Raw genomic sequence first — 22,193 nt, 5'->3', positions numbered from 1 at the left:
GGTACTGTCATGAAATGGTCCACCCGTTGGTGGCGCTGTTGATCTCTTGGATTGCAGTACCAGTGTTCACCAGCGGGTGTCTTCTAACACCCAGGGCCTGTAATAAGAGGACATACCTCCTGGTGGCACTATTGGATCCCTGGACTGTAGTACCAGCGCTCACCAACGGGTGTACTCCGGCAGTGTGGAGCAGACAGCACCTGCAGCGATCAGCTGTTACGTGAGGGTAATCAGTAGTCTTATAAAGACCCAGCAAGCCCTAACATGCTTGTCTCAGTATCACACTCTCTCCTTTGGACCTGAACCTTTGGACCTGAACCTTTGGACCTGAACCTTTGGACCTGAACCTGGACTTTGTATTTACCTGACCTGTCCCTTCCTGATTCTTAGCCCATCCTGGACCCGTCCCTCCTGTCTCCTGCTACCTTGATCCCTGCTCTGCAGCCCATCCATCCGTCCTTACACTTCTACTGTTTCCCCGGTGTTTGACCTCGGCCTGGCTTCCGTTGACGTCACTGGTAGTTTCCATTTATTATATATATATTACTTGTTCTGGTTGGTAGTGCACTGTTTGTTTTCATTTTCCTTTTTATTTATAATAAACACGTTATTACTTCATTCACATGCGTTTGGGTTCCTTCTGTGCAGTCCACACAGTCTGGTCTAATCACTCCCTGACACGAGACCTTCCCTTGATTGGTGTTTAATAAAACTTATATTTGAAAAAAGAAACTGTGGGTTCTCACAAACCAGTTGCAGAGAACAGGAGTGGTTCAAAGGATCTATACGTTTAAGCGGCACCAAGGACTAACTGAGGTGGAACCGTATGTCTCTTGCTAATAGGACAAATGAGAGGAAGATGCTAACTGACACTGAAAGAGTCCGGAGTGTGCATGTGCAACACTCTAGCAGCACTTAGCACTTAAGCATGTTAACCCTTTACATGAAGACCAATAAAAAAAGATGTATTAATAGCACCCAGTGGTTCCAATAAATATAGTAGCACCCAATGCTTAGCCTACACAGCCTACTCATAAGTGAATCTTCAGAAACTGGGTTACACCTGAGGCTGTGCCACACTTCTAGACCTGGAAGCTTTGTGGCTATGTCAAGCTTGATAACGATGCATAAAGAGATGAGCTTAAGCAGCCTGTAGATGTCTTGACAGAAACAAAAAATTAATGCTGGAAAGAAAACTACGAAATGGCTAATAAAATGGATAAGCTTGTCTCAGTGGAGAAAGATGCCCATCCTCCTAGATCAGGGTTCTCGAGACTTTTTTAAGCATAGGGCCAATTTACTGTCCTTCAGGCTTCAGGGGGGCTGGACTGTGGCTAGTGGCCCAGTAGTAATGGGTGTAGCATTTGCCCTGGCATTAGTGCCCAATCATCGGTTTTATTAAGAGAAATAGAGCTTCATTGAGGTCAGTTGGTGGAATAGTGTCCAAAGGGCCAGATAATTGCAAGAAAAGGGCCACATCCACCTCCCAGGCCGTAGTTTGTAGACCACTGTCCTAGATCACTAGCAAAAAAAGGGAGGCATTCTGTGAGTGGGAGGGATCATACCAGACTGATAACTTTGTATGTCGCTAGTATCTGGTATAACAGTATAACCCAAATGTATTTGAATCCTATGTCCTTAAAGAATGAGAAATTCTGTGCCTTAAAAAAGTATTTATACTCCTTGAAATTTTCCACATTTTGTCATGTTACAACCAAAAAACTTAAATTAATTTTAATGGGATTTTATGTGATAGACCAACACAAAGTGGCACATAATTGGGAAGTGGAAGGAAATTTTCCAAAATTTTTACAGTTATATATGTGAAACATGTGCTGTGCATTTGTGTTCAGCCCCCCCGGAGTCAATACTTTTGTCAGAAACCATGAATCAAACCTGTCAGAAGTACAGTTAAATCACACTTGTTTAATAATAAAAGTAAATAGAACAAACGTAGTCAAAACATAGCCAAAGTTCAGTAACCGGAATGGATAGTCAGACAAGCGAGAAAGTCAGAAAACAGAGTTCAGCGTAGTGGAGCAGCAAACAGGATCTGGATCTGGAGGGAATGTCAGCCAAGCAAGTCTTTAACAGGAACATAGGAGATAGTCTCTGTGATGTTGACCAAGGGGAAGGCAGAGATCATCTGGGGTTGGACAGCTTAAGTAGGCAGGACCGACGAGCAGGATAGCATCAACAGGTGAGCCACTGTGGAGAGATAGGAGCTGGCAATTAGCCAACAGCTGAGCGGCCAGCTCAGAAGAAGGAAGGGCTGAGCCCAGCCCGGACACGTTTGTAGAACCACCTTTGGATGCAATTACAGCTGCAAATCTTTTTAGGTATGTCTCTACAAACTTTGCACATCTAGAGAGGAGTGACATTTTTGCCCATTCTTTGCAAAATAACTCAAGCTCTGTCAGATTGGATGGAGATTGTCTGTAAACAGCAATTTTCAAGTCTTGCCACCGATTCTCAATTGGATTTAGGTCTGAACTTTGAATGGGCCATTCTAACACATGAATATGCTTTGATCTACATCATTCCATTGTAGCTCTGACTGTATGTTTAGGGTCGTTGTCCTGCTGGAAGGTGAACCTCCACCCCAGTCTCAAGTTTTTTGCAGACTCTAATAGGTTTTTGGCTAAGATTGCCTTGTATTTGGCTCCATCCATCGTCCCATCAACTCTGACCAGCTTCCCAGTCCCTGCTGAAGAAAAGTATCCCCACAACATAATGCTGCCACCACCATGTTTCATGGTGAGCATGGTGTGTTCAGGGTGATGTTTTCTGTCACACATAGCGTTTTTATTTTAGGCCAAAAGGTTTAATTTTGGTCTCATCTGACCAAAGCACCTTATTTCACATGCGTCCCCCACATGGTTTCTCCCAAACTGCAAAAGGGAATTCTTATGGCTTTCTTCTTGCCACTCTTCCTTAAGGCCAGATTTGTGGAGTGCATGACTAATAGTTGTTCTGTGGACAGATTCTCCCACCTGAACTGTGGACCTCTGTAGCTCCCCCAGAGTTCCCATGAGCTACTTCTCTTATTAATGTTCTCTTTGCTTGGCCTGTCAGTTTAGGTGGACGGCCATGTCTTGGTGGGTTTGCAGTTGTGCCATATCCTGTCCATTTTAGGATGATGGATTGAACAGTGCTCCGTGAGATGTTCAAAGCTTGGGATATTTTTTTATAACCTAACCCTGCTTTAAACTTCTCCACAACTGTGACCTGTCCGATGTGTTCTTTGGCCTCCATGATGCAGTTTGTTCACTAAGGTTCTCTAACAAACCTCTGAGGGCTTTACAGAACAGCGGTATTTATACTGAGATTAAATTACACACAGGTGGACTGTATTTACTAATTATGTGACTTCTGGAGGCAACTCATTCCACTAGATTTTAGTTAGGCTGCTTTCACACTGAGTCGCTTTACAGGCGCTAAAGAGCTAAAAATAGCGCCTGTAAGGAGCCTCTCCTCTCACTCCAGTGTGAAAGCCCAAGAACTTTCACACTGCAGCGGTGTGCTTGCAGGACGGTAAAAAAAGTCTTGCAAGCTGCACCTTTGCAGCGCTGTAGGATCGGTGTACGCACCGATCCTAAAGTGCCCCTGCCCGTTGAAATCAATGGGCAGCGGCACTTTGTGGGCATTAAAACGTCATTAAAGCGCCAATAAAAATAACAGCGCTTTACCGCTGATGCCCCAAACGCCCCAGTGTGAAAGCAACCTTAGGGGTATCAGAGTAAAGGAGGCTGAATGCAAATGCACGCCACACTTTTCAGATATTTATTTGTAAAACATTTTGAAAAACATTTATAATTTTCCTTCCACTTCACAATTATGTACCACTTTGTGTTGGTCTATCATAAAATCCCAATAAAATACATTTATGTTTTTGGTATTAACATAACATAACATGACAAAAGTGGAAAATGTCTAGGGGTATGAATACTTTTTCAAGGCACTGTAAATTGTTTTGTCATTTTAATATATCTGTCTGCAATCGGTATATTGCCGTGTGCTAGGAAGATTATAACGCATACTGCGTGCTCAGAAGTTTGCAGAACATAATCGCAATTTTAGGTTGCATGACTGGGGCTCAAGGTATTCGGACGTTAGTCATTCAGCATTTCAGTACTAGTCAGTGCTTATATTCAGAGCTATGCCTTGAATTACCTATTTTAAATCTGCCTTTAGCTTCTCTATAGTGCTTCTATGTGTTTAATATGTAGCTGTGTGAGTGGGTTTTCAATAGCACTCTTTGGGAGGTAGCGTACTTATACACTGTTGACGTAAATGTTGACAGTAAAATGACATTTCACTGTAACCAGCTGATTCTCCGCAGTACATTTCTTCTTATTCACTTTTACCTTTGCAGATTGGTGGAGAGTTGCTCCACTGTGAGGGGTGCCCCGGAATACACTTTAGACTGTGCTCTCCCATCAGCATGTACCCCGTTCTGCACGCAAATCTTACAGCATCTCCTGGTTGGTACACTCTTTTCTCTGGTTCCTGGTGACCATTGTCTGGTACTCCTGGGTTTACACATGGCTCATATTTTTCAGCTAAATGTAGAAAAGCCAGAAAGATTATCAATGTCATTTTTTTTTCTAATACAAAAAATACAGTATAATACACATTTTAAAAATAATGCAGTATAAAACATACTGGATTAAACAGTGAAATCTGGAATATTCTATAATGAACGATCTACTGATCTCTGTGTGGTGATGAAATTTGAATATGTGCCTTAGCTAGTATATGTAACTTCACACTTCCATTGAATAGGTTGGTGGTGGGTAAGGCTTACCTGCAAAAACAGTGATTAGCCCTGAATTTAAGTCAAAGCCTTAAGCCTGGTACACACTATTATTTTTGTTGCTGAGCTATTGTGTTCTGACCCCCCCGCCAGAACACTCTTATCAGTTCTCTGCTATTGGCTAAGAGTGCTGATTGGCAGTAAGTCGACTGCTTGTGTTCCAGCATTCACATACAACATAAGCTGGCCAAACGGCTGGCTTCTCTCAGACAGACCGACATACACACGGGCCGAGTGTCAGACATTTTTTTTTTTAACTGGCAAAGTCTCCTGACACTTGGCCTGTGTGTACCCGGCTTTAAGTACACACTACTAATTTTTTCCGTCCAACCCAACAGAGCTGAACGAAAAAACTGACAGCTCACGAGGAGCGGCTGTACTAACTATGCAATGTATCTCTCCTGCAGTGCTATTATGTTCTGACAGAAGGGACCCCCCCCCCCCGTCAGAATACTCTGGTCAGCACTCTCACCCCCCTTCCACCGCTTGGCCAGCTTCTGTCGGACTGGCTGCAGACCACACAGGCTGAATGTCAGCTGATTTCTATTAAACCGGCTGATGCCGCCCGACATTTGGCCTGTGTGTACTAGGCTTAAGCCTAGGTTCACACTACTGCAATGCAATGTACTGCAAATTTGATCCATTTTTTTGTCCTGTGTGAGGTGTGAATTTACCTTGCGTTTGGGGTGGACAGGTGCGAATTTGCAGAGATGTGAACTGTGTGCTGTGAGTTTGCTGCAAGTTCATTTGTAGCCTATGAAGATAAAATTCGCACTGCACCATAGGAATTCGCATCGCATCCACAGTCAACACGCACAGGACGCTTTTTTTTTCTTGCACCAAATTCACATGATGATTTTATGTCTCTTATTTTGTTTTACTCTAGGCTTTGTAACATCATTCAGCCCTTTCAGTGGCCCACATTGTGCAGGACCTGTTTTTACTTTGTTATGCTTGCTACAATGGTGTCAATATTTATATGCAGTTTTCAGAATACCCTGCGTGTATGCGATTCTGTAAATGCATTTTTGTGGTATTTAATATGTTATACATGAGTTTACATATATAATAAAATGTTCTTTGTTAAGACTGCTTCTTGCTATACATCTCTTACTCAAATTCCCCCTTCTTTGTTGGAACCCATAAAAGCAACACTGTTCTATATCCTACATGTTTACTTTATATAGTGATTGACCTCATTTAAAGTCCCGCTGACCGCTTTCCTTTCTTTTTTACCACTACTATTGCTTTGTATTGGCTTTTGGAATTTACAAATGCAGCAATTTAGAAATCAGATGAAAATTTTAGTGCTGGAAAACACTTTTTGATAGATAAAAAGTCAATTTTAAAAACATCTATATAGATCAGACCAAAATAAGGGACAAGTGAGGAGGAATGAGGGACAGAGGGACATTGCTTGAAATCAGGGGCAGTCCCTCGAAATCAGGGACAGTTGGGAGCTATGTGTACAATACATTGGATCCCTGCAATTCAGACAGACTGCATGCTTTCTCCAAAGGTATGTTTTGGTTTGAATTTGTGTAAATGAGGAAAGACTACACTTATGATTATTTATGCATGTATACTACACAGTGCTGGCACAAAGTCATCCTGTGCCCTGGGCAAAGATGCCAAACTGCCCCCCCCCCCCCCCCCCCATTCATGATTTGCAAGCTTAGGGGATTCGACACCCAGCATTCACTCACTTGTCAAAATCACTGCTGCTGTCACTACTCCTGTCAGCCTTGTAACAGAAGGATGGCATACAGTAAACCATTGCGCCCAGGGAACCTGCCACCCACCCCTTGTCCAGGCCTGGAAACTACAATAGTATGAACTTGTAACAAAATCTTGGGCAATAATAAAATGCAATTTCTGTTCACTAGCAAAAACAAAGGTAATGACAAGGACAGGCATAGCATTAGCTGCTTTCTGACTTACGGGCACACTTAGGAGAGCGGTCACTCCACTTGGGTACACCAGCCTGGCGGTTGTAGCAGGTTAGAGTTGGGCTACCTGTCAGGATGTAGCCTTTGTCACACACATAGCGCACTGTACTGCCCACTGGGAATTTTGCATTAGAGAGGATCCTGCGACTGTGAGTTACATCACCTGGGTCTGAACAGGACGTCACTAAGAAAAAGAACCAACATGGGATTTTTGTGAAACACATATCAACACGACAGTTGCAACCAAAAAACTTCTGAATAAAGCTACAAAGATTTTAAAATAATGTCTAACCATACGGTGAAATCAAACCCTCAGCTGATTTAATTACTTATGGAGTATGCAGCTTCTTCATCTTTTATCCATTCTTATGCTCCAGTTTAAGATGCTGCCATGACCACTGGCCCAAGATTCCTGTTTCAGGGTGGCTCCTTTCTCTTTTTGCATCCTATGGAGCCACCCCTGAATGCAAGGATTAGAGTTGTGTCTGCCTACACTGTGTGCATCAATAGAAGTACAAAGCCTGTAGAGTAGGATGGCAAGGCACTCCCTTCTTATCCAAGCTACCTGCACTGTCCACAGTTAACTCGTTCCTGCGAAGACTGGAAATTTAGGGAAGCAGCACTGAGAAACCAGGCAATAATGTTAACAAATAGCTTACTGTGAATGTTTAGTTTATTGTGCTCAATGTGTTGAACTAAAAAATGCTGAGGATTTAATACCACTTTAAATCATAACATTAGAACACTGAGAGAGGTACATTTTTCAAATATATATTCAAATTTGTAAATGCAAAGCAATTTTATGTTGTGTGAGCATTGATTGTTGCCATAACCACTGTATTGTAATTATTGCTTTAGAGCTACTTCTATATTTGGATTATCTTCTTACTGGCAATACCAATAAACAAATACATAATAAGTACAAATATCCATGTATACTAATATCTCATGTAATTATAATCCTCTCACTGACAGTATTAAGAAGAAGTCAATAGGTGGAGCTGTGCTCATAGGAAGGAAAAGACACATTCAGTATCCTCATCTATTTTCACAATAACAGTTCAGATTTCTGATTGCTTATGTAAAATATAAGTGTTTCAAAATGATCCTTTACCAAACTGGGCACCAGTGTGACAAGGCTAAAGAACCAGTAAACCTGCTGAAAGCTGACCTTTTAAAAAATGACACAATTTGATAAATATGAGAATAGATTATAAGAGATGATGATGCTTGAGATATGTGAGATGTGATACGTGATATCCAACAGCCAGCTGTCACATTAAAGACTCCTTTCAAATAGCTGAAAATTGGAGTACATTGTAACCAGCCAAGGTAAGCATGGAAACCTCACAATGTGTCGGGTCCCAGAGATCTTGATAGAAACATTTTCAGGAATATAGGGGGCTGTCATTACTGACCACTTGCTGACAGTTCTGGCTGCTTAGTAATCATGTTTTAAGTAAAAGGCGACCTTTGATTTATGTACTTGTTTCAGGTACTTGTAGGCCTCAGAAAGTTTTGAAGGCATTAGATTACAGCCAGGCAACTGCCCTTTTCAGATGCTAGAAGTCACCATTGGCAATCTTTAAGGTGTCCCTTAAAACAGAAAAAAAAAAAAAAAAAACACTAGCATTCCTCTATTCCCCACCTGGTACACATGGGGCGAATGTCGGGCAGCATTAGCCAGTTCAATAGAAACCGGCTGACATTCGGATCAAGGGTCATGACCGAAAAAGGTCAGCCAAATGCCTCCCATCGTCTGAGAGTGCTGACTGGATTGTTCTGGAGGGGCCATCCCCCTGTCAGAACACAATAGCACAGCAGGGGAGATTGATGTACTAACATCGGATTGTTAGTAAAGCGGTTCCGATCTGAGCTGTCAGGTTTTTTTCATTCAACCCGATGGGTTGAACGAAAAAGAAAAAAAAATTGTAGTTTGTACGAGGCTTTAGTGTGTCCCCATCTATGAAATACACCTTCTCTAATTATACAATACACCTTCTCTATCTGTACAATACGCCTTCTTCATCTACACAATATACCTTCTTTATCAAAAAAATACACTTTTTTAACTACATAATACTCTTCTCTATTTACAGATGACACTTTCTCTACCTACACAAAAAACATCCTTTTCAATCCACACAATGCACCTTCTCTATCTACACAATGCAACTTCTCTATCTTCATAATACACATTCTCTATCTACACAATACACCTTCTCTATCATTATAACACACCTTCTCTATTTACACATTGTACCTTCTCTATTTCCATAATACACCTTTTCTACCTACACAATACACCTTCTCTATTTACACATTACACCTTCCTTATCTACAGAATACACCTTCTCTATCTACAGAAGAAACTTTCTTTACCTACACAATACCACTTCTCTATCTATATAATACAACTTCTCTATCTACATACCGTAATACACCTTCACTATCTACACAATACACATTCTCTATCTACACTATACACCTTCTCTAACTACATAATTCACATTCTTGGTCTATACAATAAACCTTCTCTAGCTACACAATACACCTTCTCTAACTACATAATAAACATTCTCATTCTACACAGTAAACCTTCTCTAACTAGAGAAGGCACTTTCTCTACATACACAATACACACTCTCTATTTTCATAATACACCTTCTCTATCTACACAATACACTTTCTCTATTTACATAATACACCTTCTCTAACTACACAATACACATTCTCTACTTACACATTACACCTTCTCTATCTTCATAATACACTTTCTCTATTGTCATATTACATCTTCTCCATCTACAGAAGACACTTTCTCTACTTACACAATACATCTTCTCTATCTACACAATACATCTTCTCTTTCTGCACAATAGACCTTCTAGATCTACACAATGAACCTAGTTGATCTATGAAATACACCTTCTGTATATACTGAATACACAACACACCTTCTTTATTTACAGAATACACCCTCTCTATCTACAATACACGCCTACTCTATCTACTGAGTACACCTTCTCTATCCACACCTATCTGAGTTACAAATAGCACATTCAGCTACTGATGGGGAGACTACTGCAAGGTAACTGCAAACACAGATTAATTGACTGTTAACATTTAAAGAGCCCAGCTCTATAATCAATAGTTGATTTGTTTCATTGTTGGGTTTTTATAGCGTCAGGCACCCCCATATATTACCTAATAAAGGTTTTAACCCCCTGATTTCCCCCTAGTTAACCCTTTCACCCTCTGTCACCAGTGATCACTGTATTAGTGTCACAGGTGAAGCTGGTTAGTTTGTTTATTATAGCGTCAGGGCACCCGCCATATATTACCTAATAAAGGTTTAACCCCCTAATCACCCGGAGGGTGACATCAGCCAGTAGCACTAACACCCACGCACGCACCATACACCTCCCTTAGTAGTATAGTGTCTGAACGTATAAATCTGCCCTCCAAAAATACCATCCTCCAATACCTGCCTGCACACAGCCAAACAGACCTACTTTATCACTCTCATTAACACACTCTCACGCAGTCCCCGTCAACTCTTTTCTACCTTTACCACTCTACTTCATCCTCCATTGCCCCCACCCACTAACTTACTCACTTTAGTGTGTCCCCATCTATGGAATATATTTATAGGGTACACCTACTCTATCTATGAAGTACACCTTCTCTAATTATATAATATATACCTTCTTTATATAAAAAAAATACACTTTCTAACTACATAATACACCTTCTCTATTTACAGAAGACACTTTATCTACCTACACAAAAACATCCATTTCAATCTACACAATACACCTTCTCTATCTAATTTTAAAAGTGGAGTATCTGTTTGTGACTTTATATGGTGATCCGAATCAACTATTGATTATAGAGCTGGGCTCTATAAATGTTACCAGTGTATTATGAAGATAGAGATGGTGTATTGTGTAAGTAAAGAAAGTGTCTTCTGTAGATAGAGAAGGTGTATTGTGTAGATAGAGATGGTGTATTGTGTAGTTAGAGAAATTATATTGTGTAGTTAGAGAAAGTGTATTGTAATAACAATGAAGGTGTATTATGAAAATAGAAAAGGTGTATTATGTAGGTAGCAAAAATGTCTTCTGTAGATGGAGAAGGTGTAATATGACGATAGAGAAAGTGTATTATCAAGATAGAGAAGATGTAATGTGTAGGTAGAGAACGTGTATTGTGTAGTTAGAGAAGGTGTATTATGTAAATAGAGAAGGTGTATTGTGTAGATAGAGAAAGTGTATTGTGTAGCTAGAGAAGGTGTTTTATGAAAATAGAGATGGTGTATTGTGTAGGTAGAGAAAGTGTCTTTTCTAGTAAGAGAAGATGTATTGTGTAGACCGAGAATGTGTATTATGTAGTTAGAGAAGGTGTATTCTGTAGGTAGAGAAGGTGTATTGTATAGATAGAGAAGGTGTATTGTGTAAATAGAGAAAGTGTATTGTGTAGAGAGAAGGTGTATTGTGTCAATAGAGAAGGTGTATTGTGTCAATAGAGAAGGTGTATTGTGTAGATAGAGAAGGTGTATTGTATAGATAGAGAAGGTGTATTGTGTAAATAGAGAAAGTGTATTGTGTAGAGAGAAGGTGTATTGTGTCAATAGAGAAGGCTATTGTGTAGATAGAGAAGGTGTATTGTGTAGATAGAAAAGGTTATTGTGTCAATAGAGAAGGTGTATTGTGTCAATAGAGAAGGTGTATTGTGTAGATAGAGAAGGTGTATTGTGTAGCTAGAGAAGGTTTATTGTATAGACCAATGATGTGTATTATGTAGTTAGAGAAGGTGTATTGTGTAGATAGAGAATGTGTATTGTGTAGATAGTGAAGGTGTATTATGTACATAGAGAAGTTGTATCGTATAACGCCGGAAACTTGTTGTTGCCTGGACGACGGCGCAGCCCTCCTCTCTATGCACGTTGCGTGACGTTGGGGGCGTGGTGTGGCTGTGCCCGTATATAATCCTGTCCTCGGTTGCCTCTCGTCCTGGTTATATCCACTTATACACATTGCGCTAATGGAATTGGATCTTCTCATTCCCTACTTGAGGTATCATCACTCATTTTTGGATTTACTACTTAGTTTTTTTTTTTAACCCACCTTCTCTTCACTTCCTGATGCCATTATTATTACCCTTCCTTATGTTTCTACCTTCCAATCCCTTGCTACTAGGCTGTATTATGCCTATATACCCAATATCTAATCCTTATTACTTGTTATTACTATGAGACACTGTCCTACTATGGTAGATTTATATTATTATTGTTATCACTCCTACTGTCTATATTGTTTTCAATTAGACACTATTTATTCACCTTTATCCCCAGTCCTACACAGTATTGTTGTCCCGGGACGTCGGTCCATCCTCGGCTGGGTTTTTGCTTGGATCGCCTCTCTCTACACGCCCCCTCAGTTCCCGTGCAGGACATTACCGGTGGGCCCCCGCTGTCTAGCGTTTTGCCATGCCTTTTATGCACAGCAGACCAGTTTGTAAGTAATACTATGGGACTGGCCCCACCCTAAAGTTGTTTATCATTCCTTCTGCTATATGTTAATTATTGGACAAATATGTATCTCATTCCAGATTGTCACCACGTGCTTGCTCCTGATGAGTGGTACTACCAAACCACGAAACGCGTTGAGCTATTTGAAGCCGTGTCTGGACCTATATGAGTTATTTGAAGCCGTGTCTGGATTTATATATTATATTTTTATCTTTTATATTTAATCTTGTGGTATAGGATTGAGATACCATACCCAGGGTCTCTCTCCTAGAAATATATGGCAGACTAGCAAGTTTGGAGATCTCTTCCATTATTGTAAATACTGTTTGATATGTAAATGACTAATGTGTATGTGTATATAGATGAATTTATGGGTTATGCTACCACTATTAAAAATTGATTTTATTCTACTAATTATGGCTCTACCGTATTTTAATAACTAGAACTACATTATTACCATTGATAGTAGGTTTTCCCTGAGATTGTGTACTATATGCTTAAGCGTATTTCAGACTCTATCCAGAGGTTACAGTACCACTATCATTTATTTATGTTACTTTATTGAATATGGTTCCAATGTATGTATTTAAACAGTTATACTATTGATAGTTGGTTGTCCCTGGAGACTGCATACTTCATATAAAGTCCCAATCTTTTCCCTCGCCCCTTTCCCCTTATGATATTACCTTCTCTATCTACACAATGTACCTTCTCTATCTTAATAATACACCTTCTCTAGCTTCATAATACACATTTTCTACCTACACAATACACATTTTCTATCTACACAATACACCTTCTCTATCATTATAATACACCTTCTCTATTTACACATTATACCTTCTCTATTTACATAATACACCTTTTTTACCTATACAATACACCTTCTGTATCTACATAATACACCTTCTCTATTTACACATTACACTTTCCTTATCTACATAATACAACTTTTCTATCTACAGAAGAAACTTTCTCTACCTACACAATACAACTTCTCTATCTATACGATACAACTTCTCTATCTACATAATACACCTTCACTATCTACACAATACTCATTCTCTATCTACACAATACACCTTCTCTAACTACATAATACACATTCTTGGTCTATACAATAAACATTCTGTAGCTACACAATACACCTTCTCTATCTATACAATATACCTTCTCTATCTACACAATACACCGTCTCTAGGTACACAATACACCTTCTCTATTGACACAATACATCTTCTCTAACTAGAGAAGACAATTTCTCTACCTACACAATACACCCTCTCTATTTACATAATACACCTTCTCTAACTACACAATACACATTCTCTACCTACACATTACACCTTCTCTATCTTCATAATACACTTTCTCTGTTGTCATATTACACCTTCTCCATCTACAGCCACTAACTTACTCACTGCCCAGGAGATTGCTAATCACTTCACAAATAAGATTGAAACAATTTGTCTTGAGATCTCTGCTCTACAGATATTTCCCTCACTTTACACTACTTGTCCTCCTGCACAATCAATACTTCCCTCTTTTAACCCAGTTACTATAGAGGAAGTCACTGAACTTTTTTCTAATGCCCACCTAACCTCCTGCCCCCTGGACCTTGTTCCTTCTCAAATACTACGGTCACCATCTGACTCAATCCTACACTCCTTAACTCATATCTTCAACCTCTCACTCTCTACTAGCATCTTCCCCAACCCTCTAAAACATGCGCTAGTCACTCCCATACCAAAAAAGGCCTCAGACCCCACCAATCTTGACAACCTAAAAACCATCTCTTTATTCCCTTTTGCCTCCAAACTCCTTGAACGTTTAGTCTTCTCTGTCAAGATCAATGGCACATCTATCAGTCCATCCCCACATGCCAGGGTGCTAGGGGTAACCTTTGACTCTGAACTGTCCTTTCAGGCCCACATACAATCCCTGTCCAAATCATGCCACCTTAGCCTCCGCAACATTTCCAGAATACGCCCTTTTTTAACTAATGACACCACCAAGCTTCTAATTCACTCCGTGGTTATCTCTCGCCTTGACTACTGCAACTCCCTCCTCATTGGATTACCTTTACATAGACTATCCCCCCTTCAGTCCATAATGAATGTCGCTGCAAGACTCGTCCCACCTTACCAACCATTCAGTGTCCTCCACCCCTCTCTGCCAATCCCTCCACTGGCTTCCACTCACCCAACGAATAAAATTCAAAGTACTAACAATAATTTACAAAGCCATCCATAACTCTACACCCAGCTACATCACTAACCTAATCCCAAAATACCAACCAAGCTGCTCTCTTCGGTAATCCTAAGACTTCCTGCTCTCTAGCTCCCTTGTCACCTCCTCCCATGCTCGCCTCCAGGATTTCTCCAGAGCTTCTCCCATGCTTTGGAATGCCCTACCCCAACCTGTCCAACTGTCCCCTAATCTATCCATCTTTAGGCGATCCCTGAAAACCCTTCTCTTCAAAGAAGCCTATGCTGCTCCTAACTAATACAGTTAGAAGCAGCATATTACCTTTTGTATCAACCGACCCTTCCTTTTTAGATTGTAAGCGCTAACGAGCAGGGCTCCCTGATTCTTCTTGTACCAAATTGTAATGTAAATGTAATGTCTGCCCTCATGTTGTAAAGTGTTGCGCAAACTGTTGGTGCTATATAAAACCTGTATAGTAATAATAATAATGAACGGATCAATGTCTGATCAGATCTATACTAGCATCCCCAGTAGTTTAGGGTTCCCAAAAATACAGCGTTAGCGGGATCAGCCCAGATACCTGCTAGCAACTGTGTTTAGCCCCTCAGCCCAGCCCAGCCCACCCAAGTGCAGTAGCAATCAATTACTGTCACTTAAAAAACACAAAACACGTAGCTGCAGTGTTCGCAGAGAAAGGCTTGATCCCTGAGAATGCTAACAGTTTTTTTGGTAGCGTTTGAAGCAGTCGCTAACAATCAGGTGTTCTTTTTTTCCTGTGAGTTTCACTAGTTGTACCAGTAAATTTCGAGGCCACAATGTCCTTTTGAAGGTACACTAGTGAAGATGCCTACACATTGCTGAGCATGACAGATGAGAATGAAGAGAAAGTCACCCGTCTGTCAGATTCAGGCTCAGAATATGATCCTGTAGACAGCAATGGCACCCTGACAGATAGCTCTGATGATAGAGTAGTAGTCCCTGCCAAGGTTAGGCATACCCGACCCCGTTTTTCTGCTGTGGTTGAGGTGCAAGAACCACAGGGCTCTCGTATGGAGCAGAGAGCCAGTACTAGTGCCACTCATCCTGGTGAAGTGGCAAGCACCAGCGGCCTAGTACACCCTGGTCATAGTCAAACCAGCACTTCAGTATCACGTGGTGCCATGGCAAATCCCAAAAGTGCAGTTAAAGCTGGTAAGGTGGCTAGCAGAACTAGTGTCCTACAGCCACCAAGAAGAAGAAGAAGACAGGCCAGTCGAGCCCAGAGTGTTCTTCCTGCTGCATTTGCCAATCCGAATTGGGAGCCCACCACTTCTGCGGTACCCATACTTCCCCCATTCACTGGCCAACCCGGAATTGAGGTGGAAACAGTTGATTTTACGTCACTTGATTTTTATTCGCTGTTTTTCTCTATAGATCTATTTCTGGACCAAAGCAATTTATATGTTGGTCAATTTATCACCGCTAATTCCCAGTTGGACCTTGTCAGAGATTGGAGACCTATCACGGTCTCCAAATTTAAGACCTTTCTGGGCCTATCCCTCCTCATGGGTATAACTAAAAAAAGTGAGTTGCAGTCATATTTGTCTACTGACCCAATTCACTGTATGCCCGTGTTCTCTGCCTCCATGACCAGGGCTAGATACGAGAAGATTATGGAATTGGCACATGTGGCACCATGCGATCTGATCACCGGGACTTACCTTAGCAGCTTGTAGATTCCTGTCTTAGGCTGGGGGAGAGAGCCTGCTTGAGAAGTAATAATTTGCTCGCAGTGAAGTGGAGGGATTCATGGAATGTTTTCATTCTGTCCTCCCTTTACGCAGACACAACGGCTCAAATTCAAATAGTGACTGCTGTTGTGGAGAAACCCCTCTGTGTCCACGAATACAACATTAATATGGGAGGGGTCGACCTCAACGACCAGTTGATGGCGCTGTATTTAATTGCCCGTAAGGCCAGACGTTGGTATAAAAGTCTGTATACTTTTTCCAATTGTCTCTGCTGAACACTTATGTGCGATACAAAGTGTCAAGATAAACTGGATTCTTCCTTAAATTCCAGGAAGAGATCGTCACAGCCCTTCTGTTTCCAGACGGTGCCGTGCCCCAACTTCCCAACGCAAATGCAGTAAGCCGGCTGCATGGGAGGCATATGTCCTCCCTGGTACCCCTACCCAACGATCATCGCAAAGAAGATGTAGTGTCTGTAGCAAGCAGGATATAAGCATGACACCCGCTATTATTGTCTCTCCAGTCCTGACCATCCTGGTCTTTGCATTAGTGAATATTTTGAATTCTACCACACACTAGTGGAGTATTAGCGTAGGGTACAGCACTGCACAGACGAGGACACACACAGGGTCTCCAAAGATACCATTGCATTTTGAGAGACCCAAAACTGGAACCGTTACAGTTACACTTACAAATAAAAGTGTAAAAAAATTAAAATAAATAAAAAATAAAAGTTAAAAATAAAAATGATAAAATCCAAAAATAGTTGTTGTTTTATTGCTCTCTCTCTTGTGTTCTCTGTCTATTGTTCTGCTCTTTTTACTATGGTTTATCATGTTTGCTTTTCAGGTATGCAATTCTTTTATACTTTACTATTTACTGTGTTTTATTGTTAACCATTATTTTCTTTTCAGGTATGCCATTCAGCTGCAGCACTGATTTATTTATGTTGACAGTAACAGCGTTTGCTCTCACGATACGTGAATCAGCAACTCCAGAGCTGTAGGAGGTGATTTTACCATCACACAGTAAAAAAAAGAGCATATATGCTGATGCATTGGGGCAGGGGTGGAGGGGCGATTTTCCCCTAACATTAGGGGCGGACTGCCCCTATGCTTCGGCATATATTTTTTACTTTTTTTTGGCACGAATTGTTGTGGTTTTATTAAGTTAATGTTTTATTGTTACCATTGTTTACTTTTCAGGTACACCATTCAGCTGCAGCACTGATTTATTTATCTTGACAGTAACAGTGTTTGCTCTCAAGATACGTAAATCAGTGACTTCAGCACTGTAGGAGGTAATTTCACCACCACAGTTAAAAAAAAAAATGGTGCATGTATGCCCATCATTAGAAGTGGGTGGATGCAGGGTGGTATTCTAATGGTGGGCATACCCACCAATGAATATCTTTTTTTCGTTCAGCCCACAGGATGCATGAAAAAAAAAGAACATTACAATATATGCCCAACAAGGACCAGCAACGTACTGGTATTTTGCTGGATTTTGAGTGGTAATATCAGAATGATGTCTGCAGGTTTAGGTATCATCTTTATATCATTCTTTTCAGCCAGCGGTCAGCTTTCATGTAAAAGCAATCCTAGTGGCTAATTAGCTGCTAAACTGATTTTACAAGCAGCGTGATGGAACATCCCCCTCCTGTCATTTTCCTTGGTTTTCTTTGGCTCTCCTGTCCCACCGGGGAACTTGATAATGCAGCCGGTGGCTCCAGCTGACCATATAGCTGATCAAAGATCAGAAAGGCTCCAATCATCTCTATGGCCTAAAAAACTGGAAGCTAAGAGCATTTCATGACTTTCACTGGATATAAACAGCGCCATTGGGAAATTGGGAAAGCATCTGATCACACCAATCTTGGTTTGGTAGGATGCTTTGATGGCAGGTGAGAGAGAACCTGTCACTACCTATTGCTATCATAGGGGATGTTTACATTCTCTGTGATAACAATAAAAATTATAAAAAAGAAAATAAAAATGAAAGGAACAGTGTAAAACTAAAAGCTGCATAAATGTACCCTAGTTTGTAGACGCTATAACTTTTGTGCAAACCAATAAATATACACGTGTTGAATTTTTTTTACCCAAGACATGTGGCTGAATACATAAAAGTATGACTAAAATTGAATTTATTTTTTTATAGCAAAAAGTAGAAAATATTATTTTTAAAATTTTTTGGCAAAAAATAAAAAACGCAGAGGTGATCAAATACCATGAAAAGAAAGATCTATTTGTGGGGAAAAAAGATTGCTACATCTGTCTGAATTGGGAAATTTCACCTTACTTACTGTCCAGGTGATTAGTGTTATAGCAGGAAGTGAGGGAAAGCCTACTTAACAGGGACACAAGCTATCCAAACCTTAAAATATTTTTTTAGAGTCAATCTAATGCCGCGTACACACGATCGAATTGTCCAGCGGAATTTGTCCGGCAAACAATCCGGCAAACGATCCGCCGGACTTTATAACGAACGGACTTGGCCACACACGGACACTCCGAAAGTCCGACGATTGCTAACACGATGATGTACAGCATGTACGACTGGACTAGAAAAAGGAAGTTCAATAGCCAGTAGCCAATAGCTTCCTTCTTGTACTTGCTTCAGAGCATGCATCATTCTTAGTCCGCTGGATTAGCACACTGACGAATGGATTGTCCGCTGAAAGCCAAGTCCGGCGGACATATTTTGAGTTAAAACTACTTTCTAAGTCCGCCGGACTTTTTCATTGTAAATCTGGAGCCCATACACGATCGAATTGTCCCGCGTACTGTGGTCCGGCGGACTAAGTCTGCCAGACAATTCAATCGTGTGTACGCGGCATAAAGCACACAAATTATATCTTAGGCTTCTTCATACAAAGTTTCCAATCAGGTCCACCTGTCAGTCTTTGCTCCATGCAGCTCTATGGGCAGACTTGTGTCTGTTTACATCCACCAACTTTCAAGTTCATTCAGGTCCATAAACAGAAATTGAAAAATATCAGATAAGACGTTGCCTGATGTAAATGGACACGGTCCATTATCATAAGAAAATGATATAAAACTCTGAATTAGTTACATACAGTAAATAACTGTGTATCAGATATGAGTGGTTAACCCACATAAGAAGGGGCTTATCTTACATATAGTTGCATAGTTACATAGTTAGTCCGGTTGAAAAAATACATAAGTCCATCTAGTTCAACCAATAAATGAAATTTAACTTACATAACTAAAAAGCAGTTATATAGAAATAGCACTTCTTTTGGGATCAGAACACTTTGTTTAATAAAATAGTTTGAAATGTTTAAAATAGATTCTGTCTATTAGATTTTTGTACCTTGTCACCAAACTTTATAGTAATGTAGCCCAGTCTGGGGCACTGACAGGAAAATGATTCTGTGTCTGGCAGAAGAGTAGACTTTTACATAAGGCACAAGTACAGAAGAGAAATCTTATTGTAAAGCTGCGTACAGCCTACCCTCTATGAAATATGTAGGCACACATAATGTAGACTGCAAGGATTTTGGGAGGTATAGTTCTAACAGGACTGAATATCCAAACAAAATAACTCACTGCTCCAGGTGAGACAGGAAGCCTAATGATATCACAGGTGCTCGCCTCCACATACGATCAATACTGAAGAAATGACTGCACTCCAAGATCCATCAAAATTCTTATTTAATAACGAACATCCCAAGTGTTACAGACAGTTCAAATGGTAGACGCGTTTCACACACTAGAACAAGGAAAAAGTGCACCTTTTAGTGTGTGAAACACGTCTATCATTTGAACTGTCTGTAACACTTGGTATATTTGTTATTAAATAAGAATTTTGATGGATCTTGGAGTGCAGTCATTTCTTCAGTGTTTAACTAACAGGACTGAGCTGGCTTGGTTAGCCGGAAGGAGTAAACTGCAAATCCCACAAGACAGTGGGGCAAAGAGGAGAGGTGTGGAGGCTGTACTGAGAGGAATGTGTGCACATTTGGCTGCTGGTTAATAAGACTACTTATCGCTGCCCCCGAGAGGGACAGAGGCACAGCGTCAGGCATCTGAGAACATTGTTAGTTGGGCCCAGTGCCTGACCAATGGGGAAGGATGCTGCAGACAAATATTGGCTGTGTTTCATCCAGTATACAGAAGGAGACTACCTGCTAAGACGTTGGCGGCCAAAACAACATTTCGCTTTGACAAAAGAGGCACAGTGTTGCCTGTTATAATCACAGAGCTAGTGACATTTTCAGTGCTTAAAGTGACCAGAGCCAGTTTTATCATCAGTTCTTAAAGGGACATTATCCTGAGCGCTCTGACACTCTGACAGAACATTTGGGCCCCAAGGAGCTGACCAGCAGTAGAGAGTCTATTATAAACGGCAGAACTGTTATAGTCGTGTAGTTCTCCTTGGTTATGATTGGCCAAGTATAGGGATTAGGAGAAGTTGCTCTCTACACCTATTGCTTGGTTTTACATCGTATTTCTTTCTACGGTTTACCTATTTGCAATGTATTCCTTGCTATAGTTTAACTGTTTGCTGTATCATTGCTGTTGATTTGTATCTCTTTTGCTACTGTGATGCTGCAATAAATATTCCCCTCCCAGCCAGATGTGTCAGAGTGTTTGGTGCTATTTGCAGAGCCCTGGGCACAGGGTGGGGAGATTCAATACAGCTATACAGCAGCTCCTTTGGGGGTAAGCACTCCAGTGATGAAAGGAGACTTCACCTTAATGAGGTATAGAAAACAATGGAGTTTCATTCACATAATAAATTGCCAAACTGGCTAAGGGGACACAAGGACAGAAGAAAAAGGCTGAATGTGGCTTGAAGAACACTGGTTTGAAATGACTGTTCTAAAAGCATTAGCGGTATGTGGAATAATTTGACTTTTACCTTTACTAGGAGAACAACGACGTTCAATGGAAGTATCACACTGTGCCTTCTCTACCGCATGTTAAAAGAGCTGCTGAAGATTGATACATCCAGGCTGTGGGATCAATAATATTTTACTGTATTTGTCTCCGGTGTGCTCTGAACTCTGTTGTTTTATAAGCTTGAAAATTATGTTTTATTTGGCACAGTGTCTGCACACTACCAAGCTACAGATTGTCCAGCTTTAAAATATACTGATTTATCTTCCTAGTTTGTGGATCCTGACCATTCCTAATTCTTATTTAAAGGGAAGAATACAGCCGCATATATCACTCAGTAGAGCCAAGACCCTATTGAGAATTAAAAGCAGGCCAGGTATAAAAGATATATCAACCCAGATGGCCAGACCTGTATTGTAGCGAGGCTATGTACAATGCAATTACATGGGGTGTTTGGTAGGCAGAATGGGATCCAGCTTGCCACCATCAATTAGCTAAAATTGTTAAAGAGCATCTCCAGCCAGTTAAGTAAAATCAAATAATAAAGAGCTAATGCTGCCAATAGAAGACAACATTTATTCTAATATTAATATTTCTACCTGTGTTTCATGTAATCTCTTAGATTAAAGCGGAATTTCACCCCTCCCGGGGTTATTTTGATTTTAACCCTTTCTTAACTGGTCTCCTGGGTTTACAGTGCCTTGAAAAAGTATTCATACCTATTGAAAGTTTCCACATTTTTTCATGTTACAAGCAAAAATGTAGATGTATTTTATTGGTTTTTATGTGATAGACCAACACAAAGTGGCACATAATTGTGAAGTGGAAGGAAAATGATAAATGGTTTTCAAAATTTCTTACAAATATATATATGAAAAGTATGGCGTGCATTCGTATTCAGCCCCCTTTACATTGATACCTCTAACTAAAATCTAGTGGAACCAATTGCCTTCAGAAGTCACCCAATTAGTAAATAGAGTCCACCCGTGAGTAATTTAATCTCAGTATAAATACAGCTGTACTGTGAAGTCCTCAGAGGTTTGTTAGAGAACCTTAGTGAACAAACAGCATCGTGAAGGCCAAGAAACACAC

General features: G+C 40.5%; 1 protein-coding gene across 3 annotated transcripts in view; it reads right to left on the bottom strand.

The window, feature by feature from the left end:
• Positions 1 to 22,193, bottom strand: part of SEZ6 (seizure related 6 homolog) — a 916,788-nt gene that overhangs the window by 37,753 nt on the left and 856,842 nt on the right. For all 3 annotated transcript variants that reach the window (XM_077480389.1, XM_077480390.1, XM_077480392.1), the window contains exons 12-13: positions 6,758 to 6,949; positions 4,368 to 4,562 (exon numbers count right to left, since the gene is read on the bottom strand). In XM_077480389.1, the coding sequence (XP_077336515.1) occupies positions 4,368 to 4,562; positions 6,758 to 6,949 (387 nt within the window). The remainder of the gene's footprint in view (positions 1 to 4,367; positions 4,563 to 6,757; positions 6,950 to 22,193) is intronic.

The sequence above is a fragment of the Lithobates pipiens genome, unplaced genomic scaffold, assembly GCF_037356315.1.
Source record: "Lithobates pipiens isolate NorthernLeopardFrog02 unplaced genomic scaffold, aLitPip1_a1.2 Scaffold_16, whole genome shotgun sequence".
In the NCBI taxonomy this organism is placed as follows: Eukaryota; Metazoa; Chordata; class Amphibia; order Anura; family Ranidae; genus Lithobates; species Lithobates pipiens.
Note: the sequence above shows the minus strand (reverse complement) of the source record. Positions and strands in the feature narration are given on the sequence as shown.